Source organism: Dasypus novemcinctus, chromosome 23, assembly GCF_030445035.2.
Source record: "Dasypus novemcinctus isolate mDasNov1 chromosome 23, mDasNov1.1.hap2, whole genome shotgun sequence".
In the NCBI taxonomy this organism is placed as follows: Eukaryota; Metazoa; Chordata; class Mammalia; order Cingulata; family Dasypodidae; genus Dasypus; species Dasypus novemcinctus.
In genome coordinates this window covers 2,993,752-3,005,542 of record NC_080695.1, presented here as the reverse complement: position 1 = coordinate 3,005,542, position 11,791 = coordinate 2,993,752, and the positions used below count along the sequence as shown (strand labels likewise).

Below are 11,791 nucleotides of genomic sequence, written 5' to 3'. Positions count from 1 at the left end.
ATAATTTTTTCCACTTCTTTATCCTTAAGTTCAAGAATTTTGAATGCTATCCAGAACCTTAATAAGAATATTTCAGGAGGGAATGAGCACAAGTGCTTGAACATGTACTTCCCACATGTTAGGTCTGGGTTCAGTTCCCTGTGCCTCCTAAAAGCAAAAACAAACAGGCAATCAAGTGAAAAAGCCAACTCTGGGGAGCCAAAGAAGCTCAATGGTTGAGTGCCGACTTCCCATGTGTGAGGTCCTGGGTTCAAACCTCAGCCCCAGTACATGAATAAATAAATAAATAAAGCAGAAAAAAAGAAAGAAGCAAAGAATTTCCTCTCATGCTTTTGGAACTGGCACAAAAGCCAAAGGACAGCTCCTGGTTGGGTCAGCAATCTGCCATCTCCTGCAGTTAAGATTTGAAGACCTGGCTTGGCACAGGAAGCAGCTGCATTGGGAAGAGAGTCAGGATAACAGAGGGTCTGGCAATTAAATGCTACTGGAATGATGACTCAGAGAAGTGCTTAGGAGAAGAATCCTATGGACCTTCATGTAGGTGAATCCCACAAGAGAAAGAGAAGCGTGTGGTCTGTACTTTTAATTTCACTGTGTCCTCCATGTTTTCTCAGCTCCCAGGCACTCTAAGTCAGGGGCCACCCAAATAAAGCTGGCTGTAACTAACCCACCTGTCTGTACAAATTTTGTCTTAACACAATGTACTAATTTTGCTGGAGCCATATAAATATGTCCACATCCTAATACACCTTGTGGAATCAGTAACTATGAGCTTATGTGGAAGAAGGGTCTTTGCAGTGATCTAAGACCCCTCTAAATTTAGAGGTGGAGTGGACATCCCCATCCCAGGGTCCATGGGATGGAAGAATAAAATATGGATTAAAGTGGACTTACTGGTATTCTATTATAGAACTATTTTGACTCTAGCAATGGAAGAAATTGTATCATTGATCTGGAGACAGTGGCCACACAAGTTACTGAGGGCAGGGAGAGGGAAGAGGTAATAAGATGAGGGGGCATTTTTGGGACTTGGAGTTGTCCTAAATGATATTGCTGGACAGATGCTGGACATTATATATCCTGCCCTAACCCACTGTACTGGGGGAGAGTGTAAACTGCAATGTAATGTATAATCCATGCAGTGCAGCAGTGCTCTGAAATGTATTCACCAAATGCAATGAATGTGCTACAGTGATGAAAGAGGTTGTTGATGTGCGAGGAGTAGGGAGGGGGGTATATGGGATCCTTTTATATTTTTTAATGTTACATTTTTTGTGATCTATGTTTCTTTTTAAAAAAAGACAATTAAAAAATAAAATGTCAAAAAAAAAAGTAAAGAATCTCTGGATGAGAGCATCCTGGATTATCCAGGTTGGTCCTAAACCTCATGACAAGTATCCCTATAGGGGGAACACAGAGAAGACTCACACAGAGAAAAGGAGAAGGCCATGTGAGGACAGAAGTAGATATTGGGGTGATGCAAACACAAGCCCAAGAACATGAGTCAGCAACATCTGGGGCAAGCCTGGAAGGGTTCACTCCAACAGTTTCCAGAGGGACAACAGCCCTGCAGACACCTTGTTTTTGTAATTTGGGCCAACTGAACTGTTTTAAGCCACCCAAATAGTGATTGATTCTTATAGTAGACAGAGGACACAAATCCCCACAACAAAAGTACAACTCATTGCTCTACTTTCATCTACAGCTGCATACACATACACCACAGGATGAGTAGCTGGAAGAGAGAACAACATGTGTGTGGTTCAAAAAGCCTAAATTATTTGCCATCTAGCCCTTTACATAAAATGGCTGCTGAGCCACACTCCAAGTCACTGTCAGGAACTGAAAATATACCCAAAGTTCTCCTCCGTGATGTGTTCTGGATATACCACCTGAATTTAAATCCAGAAAAAAATATATATGTGTTTATCCAAGATGCAAAAACTGAAGAATTGGACCGGGGAGATCTTCTCTCTAAGCTAAAATGACGTATTTTATCTCAGCAGTCTGCTGAATTTGCGCTAGATGTCAGGATGACGTTCCGGGGAAGACCCTTTTGGGTTGGGTGTCCCAGGGGGCATTGCCACATGTCAAATCAGGCATGGGGACTCAGGGTGGCTTACGGCAGCTTAGAGGCTAATGGCCCTTGTAGCGCGCCCTACAGGAGAGGTCAAGTCTTCACTGGGAGGCCTTTTTCAGTTGGAATGACTCCATTGATAGGGAAGAAATATGCATCTAGCTTCAAAGCTGAACCCTCAGGGACAGAACAGGCAGAAATGTTTACTTTTAGTTTTGGCCCATGGATCTCCAGTGAACTCAATTGCTGATCATATGGATTAAAAAGAAAACAATATATTTAATTAGCACCTCTGAGAATTCAGGCTCTGGATCCCCAGAGACTATAAATTCTCCCTGTGCCACAGCCCTAGAGAGCACCAGTCCCAGGCTAAGAGCAACTCCCTGAAAAGCATCCTTCCACTGCTGCCAGCACAGCACACAACCTCCCTTCACTTCCTGCACACAGTGTCTAAGAAGGGCATTCCAGTAGAGACAAGTCCATCCAGGGATGCTATTGGGGGGAGCAAAGGTATGGTAAGTCCTGTGTTCACTGGGCTTGAGGAGAAGGAAAGCTTTTACTAACCTTGTCTTCCTGGGAACAAGAGGGTTGATGAATCAGTTAATAGGGTAGAGAAGAATAGGTAGGGTAGAGAAACTTTATCTAAGTTTCACAGTGTCCATAACATTACAATAGAAACTGCTTTCCTAACAGAAGCTTGAAACTTTCATATATAAATTTTAAAAAGACATCTATCTCCTCAATTATCCTACAAAGGACAGACTGTATGATGTGATGAACAATGTCTTAAGCCCATTCTCTTCAAGAAACCAACAATAAATTTCAAGGTTTTGAAGTATATCTTACTGGGAGTTGAAGACCTCACTCAAAGAAACCACTTCTCTAGGGAGAGAGGGAGGCATGGACACTATATTGTGGACCTGACATGCACATATTATGTAGAAATCAGCAGGAACCATGACCAGGGCTAAAGCGCAATACCCAACTCAATGACAAGAGCCTTCATGATCCAGGTAGTGAAGACAGGAAAACTGCACCACAGCAATTTAAGAACAATTTCTTCTATTGTTAACATGATTTTGGAGGATCAATTATTAAGTCACTTGATTCTCCTTTGATTTGCGTTGAAATTGTTGAAGGGTCTGTCTTTGTGTATTTCCAAGGAACATCATGAGTTTTAAGCACTAATCAAGTATGAGTTGCATAAAGAAAACTCCCCCTCACTGACGTTTATAACCTGAACATACCACTACCAGGTTCTGGAGGGGGTCATTTGTGAAGTGGAGCTGCTCCATGAGGTCTGCAGTGAAGCTGGACTGTTGGCTCTTCTATTTACCTCTCTCACCAGCAATGATTTCCCTCTCTGAGTCTGCATTCAGGAGATCCAAGCAGTAGTGGTTGAATACTCCTGTTTATTCCAGGTGAGGCTGGGTGTGCTCAGATGGAATCTCCATATCTCTGGGAGAAGGCACTGGGACCAATGACCTTGAATGAAGGCCAGTGTCATTCCCTGAGTGTAGCTCAGGGACTCTCAATATTTATTTGGAGAATTCTGCACAGTGAATGTCACAGTCTAAGAAAGAAAAGCTCTTGTAAGGTGAAAACTCTTCTAGATGGAGATTCAATCATTGGACCCAAACTTGCACCATGTGAATTTAATAAGCAAAGAAAATTCCAAATTTTTGGAAAACATACAATAAGCAAAAGTGACTGAAGACTATAGAAACAAATAAGAATTGACCTATTGAAAGCACAATCTGCAAATACAATGCCATGTCATTTGCATAAAGCCCTCCCTTCTCAGTCTGGGGATAAACTCACTTGTGCCTCTCAGTGATATCACACTGGTCTAACTCACCCATGCCTGCATGGTCTCCTTCCCTTTATAATGACACAGGATGAGGGAGAGGAGGCTTTGGTGAGCAGCAACTCCCAAAAGACAGAGGGAAAAAAAGAGAGGGGAAAGCTTATTTACTAAGAATCCTATGCCATTAAATCTGTTTGTCTGGGTGTTTCTGTGACTTCACTGCCTTCTGTGCCCTCTCAAATCTGGGTGTGCTCATGCACAAATTCAACATCACAGGGTTTCCCTTCAGCAGCAGCTAGAGCCTCCATTCTCTAGAGTGTTTCTCTTTATTTTGCCTCAAATAGCCAGTGTGTTCTTGTTCTCAATTCCATCTCCCTTTCCCAAAAGTGAGATGTCACTTAGTAATTTCTCCATTCATTCTACATTCACTGGACACAAATATTTATCTCCATAATGAGTAAATTAAAATAACTACCTATGTCATAAGGTCTTTGGGTCATCCAATTACATAATCCATAAAAATATGCACTGTCCAATAAGCCAGGAGAATAGCTTTCTCCCAAAGAATATAATCTTCTGGGGATATTTCATAATTGAAGAATTCTTTCGTTGCATTTTTTCTGATTAGAATTCTATTTCTATTCTTTGTCATAACTGATCAGTGCAATATATATCAAAGGTAATTATTTTCTTATGTTTTGTGCCAAAATCCCTTATTAGTTTTGAAAGCTTTCCAGGTGATATCTGTAACTGTTTTTGCTTGTCCATCATTATTTGTAAGAGATAATTTGTCTTTCCAATATCAACTGATTTATTTTTATTGTCATATTGAATAGCATAAGACATGAATGATCACTTTTAATGATTGTGGTTCTAGCAAGCATCTTTATATTTCTATATGAATTTAATGATAATTTCTCTTTTGGCTGTGACAAAGACTCCCAGCAGGGCAATTTGTAGAGGGTAGTCTTGTTTGATCAATTACTTATTTGGGTATGAGTATATTCTACCTTATTTTGAATCAAACGTGGTTAATTATATTTTCTCCAAAAGAAATTGCTACATTTAGTTTTTCTGAATTGTCTAATGAAACGTAATAGAATCTCACAAAATTGTCATATATGAGATAGGGTAGTATAGGATTATCATGTCCAAATGTAGATAATTTTACAAATGTAGTACTTTATTAATTTACTCAGTTCTAAATAATGCCAATCACATTGTTCCATGGTCTGTTGTTTGATTATTCTTGCTTTTGTCTACCCTGGCAGGTATAGCATCCACATGGAATCAGAAAATCAAACAAGTCTTTCCCAATTCCTGTTCATGGGATTTTCAGTGAATCCAGAGATTCAACTCATTCTTTTTGCTTTGTTCCTGTCTATGTACCTGGTCACCTCCACTGGGAACCTGCTTATCATCCTGGCCATTATCTTAGACTCCCACCTCCATACGCCCATGTATTTCTTCCTCTCCAACCTGTCCTTTGCCGACTTTGGGTTCACCTCCACCACTGTCCCAAAAATGCTGGTAAATATCTATACTCAGAAAAAAGTTATCACCTATGCAGGCTGCCTTACACAGATATTCTTTTTTGTTGCTTTTGGATCCCTGGAGAGTTTACTCCTAGGTGTGATGGCCTATGACCGCTTTGTGGCCATCTGCCACCCCCTGCACTACATGGTCATCATGAACCCCTGGCTCTGTGTACTCCTGGTTCTGGCATCCTGGTGTCTCACTGTCTTGATGTCCCTGCTGGAGACTTTGCCAATTTTGAGGCTGTCCTTCTGCAAAAACATAGAAATCCCACACTTTTTTTGTGACATTCCTGAAGTCCTGAAGCTTGCCTGTTCAGACACCCTTATCAATAACATATTTCAGTTATTTGTGGTTATTGTTATAGGTGTTTTTCCTCTCATTGGGATCCTCTTCTCTTATTCTCAGATTGTCTCCTCCATTTTGAGAATTTCATCAGCCAGAGGCAAGTATAAAGCCTTTTCCACCTGTGGATCTCACCTGTCAGTTGTCTCCTTGTTCTATGGCACAGGCATTGGTGTCTACCTGAGCTCTGCTGCCACCCCATCCTCTAGGAAAAATCTGGTGGCCCCAGTGATGTATGCTTTGGTCACCCCAATGCTGAACCCCTTTATTTACAGCCTGAGGAACACAGACATTAAGGGGGCACTGGGGAGGCTCCTCTTCTGGGCAGCTCCCTCTCAGTGATGGGGCACCATCATGACTAATAGTTCACAATAATGAAGAAAAAGCAACATTTTAGCTTCCTCTGTATTTTCATATTTGAAAGGAACTCTTTTCTCAGATCTTCCCTTAGGCTTTTCCTACACTCATTACAGTTTATAAAGTTATATCCTGGGGAATATTAAAAAAATTCTAACCAACAATGTCAAATTTGTATAAGTAGAATTTGGCACATTCTCAGTTATATTTAGGGATGTTGTGGATATTTTATGAAAATAAATTGTATCTCATAACTAAAATATATATATTTACTTTATATCCAAATGTGTTTGTGCTTGTTTTGGCAATGTCCTAAAGATTGCATTGCAGTCATGTTTTCTGGGTTAACCAATTGAAAATTTTTAAAGATTACTCCCCTTTCCTCTTGTTCATTTTCCTTTAATTCATGACAACTTTACTGAATTTTTCTAATAATTCACAATATGAATTTTCTGAATTTGAGTGCTGTATCTTTTCCATCTTTGTAAATGCAATGTGCAGTGCCTAGTAACATTCTTGCTAAGGAGTTTATGCCTCAGTGAATATTAATTGAAAAGTTACATATAAATCATAGGTAGCTAAATTTGAGGTACATTCTGACCCTTAAAATACAGACATAATGAAATAACAAAAGATTTTAGTCTGGCCAAAAGCCTCTAAGTCATTGAATAATAATGACAATGACACTCCCTATTTGACCACACTCTTTTAGCGTTTCATACACATTGTCTCATTGGATTTTTGCAATAAGTCTTTTATGCATTTAGCTCCATATTTGCCTAGTACAATGAGGCAGTTAGTGCTTATGGTAATTAGTTGTGGTATTCTGAAGCTGTATGTACCCCCAGAAAATTATGCTCTTAAATTTAATCCATTCCTGTAGGTGTGAACCCATTTTACGTAACACCTTATGATGAAGCTACTTCAGGTAAGGTGAGACCCATCTCTTTCAGGTTGGATCTTAATCCTATTTCTGAAGGACTGCATAAGAGAATAAAATTCAGACAGAGAGAAAGCCATAGGAGCCAGAAGCTGAAAGCAATGAAATCTGGAAGAGAAGGTAGAGACTAGCAGATACTGCCATGGGCCATGCCGTGTGGCAGAGGAGCCCGGGATCATTGGCAGCCAGTCATCAGGAAGAAGCATCATCTTGGTATGGGCTCGATTTGAACATTTTCTCAGCATCAACCATGAGTAAATACACTCCCATTCTTTATGCCAACCCCTTTCTTGTCATTGCTATAAGCAGCCCAGGAAACTTAAACATTAAGCATCTAGCTCAAGGTGAAAATTTGGTAAAGGGGCAGAAATAAGATAAAATCTGCCTCCATTGAGGTAATTCTTTTAGGTATCTTGTGATACTAACTCCCATCAACCCTTATAATAATAAAAGATAAACTCAAAGGAGACAGCAGTTCTTCTGATTTAAACTGCTACTTTGGAAAACTACTCCTGACAAAAGAATGTTCTGGCTCTTGGGGTTCTACTGTTACATATAAATGAAACACAAGGTTAGACTTCTCAGTATCAACCCTTTATTGAACAACTTGCATTTAATTCACAGTTCATGAGTTTTCCTGTACTGCACAGTATGTTCTACATATTTTCACTAGCTTTATTTGTTTTTATTTTCTTTATAATGTTTTGATATGCCATTTCTTAATGGACATGCATCCAGCTATTGTATTCCCAGTTCTTTCTTTCATGTTCCTACCATCTCAGTTTATGCTCAGAAAGGTAAGGAATAATACCTCAAGAATCTTATGCTATTTTAATCTTACCTCCAACTTCAGTTATAAGTGAAACTACTTTAACAAAGAAGTGTAAAATTATTTTGCTTTCAAATATAAATAATTGCCCTAAAACCATTGTTGTCAACATCCTTTATTTTATTATTATTATTAAAGAAAGCTTAAATTGCCTAAATGCTACATCAGAAATATAGGGGATTTTCATATACCCCCTCCCTCCCTCACTTTTCCCCATTAACACCATTTTTCATTGGTATGGTACATTTGTTACAATTGATGAACAGATATTGAAGCACTGCTACTAATCATGGTCTATAGTTTGCATTATGGCTGACACCCTGCACCACACAATTTTATAGGTTTTGACAAAATATATAATGACCTGTATCCATCATTGCAAAGTTATGTAGAACAATTCCATTGTCCCAAAAATGAGCCACATTACATCTATTCTTCCTTCTCCCTCCCCTCAGTAACTCTGGTGACCACTGCCTTCATATCAATGTTAGAAGTTCTTCCATTACTAGAATAATAAACCTACTTTTACCCAAAGCTACATTCCCACCTTATGTTTGTTCATTCCTCAAACTTGGAGGAATTTGGGATGGTGATGCCCATTCTCCTTCTGGTTGAGAGGGGGCTTAGATTCCATGGGGCAGAAGGATGGAACTGTCTTGCTTGCAGTTTATAGGTACCCTCTATTTCGGGGGATGGGCATTTTCCATTATCATCCATTTGTTAGTTGTCTGGGGTGAGTCCAATGAATTGGAGGGCAGGGGTTGACTGCAACTCTACAGAAATTCAGGGCTCAACTGATGAATGGACAGAATCTGGGAATCACATATTTAATAGTTATAGTTCTAATTATAGATTCAAAAAAGGGGGACAGAATAACCATGTGTAGGAAAATTATAAATGAGACCAACTCTGATCATTGGAGGGATAGGTTATCATATATTCTGAGGTAAGGCCCACTGACCGGGTGCTAAATTCCTGGGTTTGTCTGCCCTGCCTGTAGTTTTCTGATGTCTTTAGATCTCTCAGAAGCCCCACTAGTGCCACCTTTTACTATAATAACTCATTATTTTAATGATTTTTGTGATTATTCTGATGCATTGTATCCATTTTCACTTAATCCACTTTCACAATGTGATAAGCGCAAGTAAGAGAGCAAGAACGGAGGGCCAGCATGGGAACTGAGGATCATCAAGACTCAAGGGCCATAGATAGAGCAGGTGTTCCTGCTGCACCTGCCATGCCAGTGTCTCCATATTATGCCTGGTCTAACTGCTATTCCTGTGCCTGTCCCATATTTTTTTGACCATACTGTTTTTTATATTTTCCCATATCATAGGCAACATGTTTCTTATTCAGTTTTCTTTGGTGGCATTCTCTTCTTTATCATTCTTTGGCTTTGGCTTTTGTTCTGTTTTTCTGAAAATCCAATGGAAATGCAATTTTGTCTCTGTATCTCTTGTATATGCAAAGGACTCCCCAAACCATACTATATAAAGCCCTGCAAATGCCATGGCTATCCACTACTTGGATTTATCTCTCTTCTTATGATATATTCCCAAGGGCATTATGTTGCATGCACTTATTTCATTATACTCTGAGTTTTCCAGTAAAATATAATATCCAAATTCACAAAGATGACATCAGGTGCTTTCACCTTTGCAATATCACAGAGGTTTCTGAATATGTGTGCATTTATATTGAAATAAATTTTAAGTATATTGCAAATAAATAAATTAATTGATTAGTTGAAGATGCAAACAAGCTGTGTGATTTCTCAGCTCTGGGCTGAACTGCATTGACTCAGATGACCACACAAAAATTTCCCCTGATCTTTTTAGGCACTCTCTCCTAGACTCTCCAACTCACCTGGATGCTACCTTTAAGAAGTGGTTCACCCTGTAAAAGTCCAGATTCCTTCCAGAGTGGTTCATAATGGAGACTGAAGGCCTGTCCCCAGAAAAGACAGGAGGAAGGTGTGAGAAATTGGTACCATGCACACACTAAGGCTCACAAGAGAAACAGTCATGTACAATCCAACCCAAGATTGCAAAGGATGGGGGAAATAGAAGAGGAGATACTTACAGTGGTCTTTTAGCTACTAATTACCATATTTCCCCCTGGGTCTTTCATTAGCACATTTCCTTGTTGCTTCACTCTTTGTTTTTTGGGTTTTTTTGTTTGTTTGTTTTTTGTTTTTAGCTTTACTTTTACAGCTACATTTTATTTTTTATTTGTGGGAAAGAACACTTGTTTTTATTTTGTTTTTTTAATTATTTAAACAATTTTAAAAGATACTTAGATTACATAAATGTTACATAAAAAATGTGTGGGATTCCCATATGCCCCACTCCCTATCCCTCCCACAATCCCTCATATTAACAACACTCTTCATTAGTGTGGTACATTTGTTACAATTGATGAACACATACTGGAATATTGCCACTAAGTGTAGACTATCATTTACATTATAGTTAAAATTCTCTCCCCCATACATTTTTCTAAGTTATGATAAGATATATAATGGCATGTATCTGTCATTGCAATGTTATTAAGGGCAATTCCCAAGTACCAAAAATGCCCCCAATTACAACTTGTTTTTCCCTCTCCCTGCCCTTACAACCTCCAGTGGCCACTGCCTCCACATTAATGATAAAATTTCCTCCGTGCTAGAATCACACTAAGTCTATAGTAGAATACCAGTAAGTCTACCATAGTCCATGATTCATTTGCCTATCCTGAGGATTCCAGGATGGTGATTTTCACTCCACCTCTAATTGAGATGGGGCTGTGATCCATTAGGGCCAGTGGATGGGTCTCACTTGTTTGCAATTGTAGACATTCCTGGTTCCTTGATATGGTACTTGTCCATCATCACCTTTTGTTACTTGTCCTGGATGAAAAAAATGAACTGGAGTGTAGGTGGTGCAAATCTGTTGAAATTCAGGACCCAGCTAGCACATGGACAGCTCAGATTTGAGTCTCTCAGATGTACACCTACTAACTCTACTACTAAATGTAGGTTCAAATAGAAGAACAGATGAGCCACATGCAGGGAAATCACAACTGAGTCCAACTCTATCACCCTGGGAAGCATAAATTCCAAAGTAGGGCCCACTGGTAAGACATCAAATTTCTGAGCTATCTGCCCTGACTATAGTACCTGGATGTCTCCAGAGCCCTCAGGAGTTCCACTAGTTAGGATAGTATCTAATTTGGCAGTCAATGAGATGCTACTGAGATGTACATAAGCATAACCTCTGGAATAACTTCCTGACTCACTTTGAAGTCTCTTTGCCATATAAACTCATTTGTCTTTACCTGTTCCCCCTTTTGATCAAGGTCTTTTTCCAGTTGCCTTGCTAGTTGGTGCTTGGTAGTAGTCTCTTGGTGAGAGAGAGCTCATTCCTGGGGGTTCATGTCCCATGCTGGGGAAAGTAATATATTTATATGCTGAATTCAGCTTAGAGAGGGGCTACATTTGAATAAAAGAGAGGCTCCCTGGAGGCAGCTTTTAGGTACCCTATAATACTAGGCTAAATTTCCACTTCAAGAGTAAAGGTTCTTATGCACAGCCATCAACACCAAGGGCCAGTGAGTGGACCATCCTCCTTCACTAGTCACTGCCCCTGTACTCAGGGGACTTTTGGTGTTCCTTTAGAGAATGTGGCAGAGCTCCCCAGGATGGGACTTTGACATTCCTTTGATTATCCTGTGAATCTCCACCACCATGACAATGGCCCATGAACATTTCAACATATTTATTTGCCTTATATGTATACCTAGGTGAAACTCCTCTCATGCATTCCCCATCACTGATACCCCACGGCCGTGATCCTCCCTTTCCACAGTTGTAACCTTTCTGTGATCCAAAACTTCTTCAAAAATGAAGTCAATACATTA

General features: G+C 39.6%; 1 protein-coding gene across 1 annotated transcript; it reads left to right on the top strand.

The window, feature by feature from the left end:
* Positions 1-5,168: 5,168 nt before the first annotated feature.
* Positions 5,169-6,107, top strand: LOC101424256 (olfactory receptor 7C2-like). The gene has a single exon (XM_004469432.3). It carries the CDS (start codon positions 5,169-5,171, stop codon positions 6,105-6,107), a length of 939 nt encoding a protein of 312 aa, XP_004469489.3.
* The last annotated feature ends 5,684 nt before the right edge of the window (positions 6,108-11,791 follow it).

Bases quoted from the DNA above. Each gene is read 5' to 3' on its own strand.
- LOC101424256 (XM_004469432.3), top strand. From the start codon at position 5,169: ATGGAATCAGAAAATCAAACAAGTCTTTCCCAATTCCTGTTCATGGGA.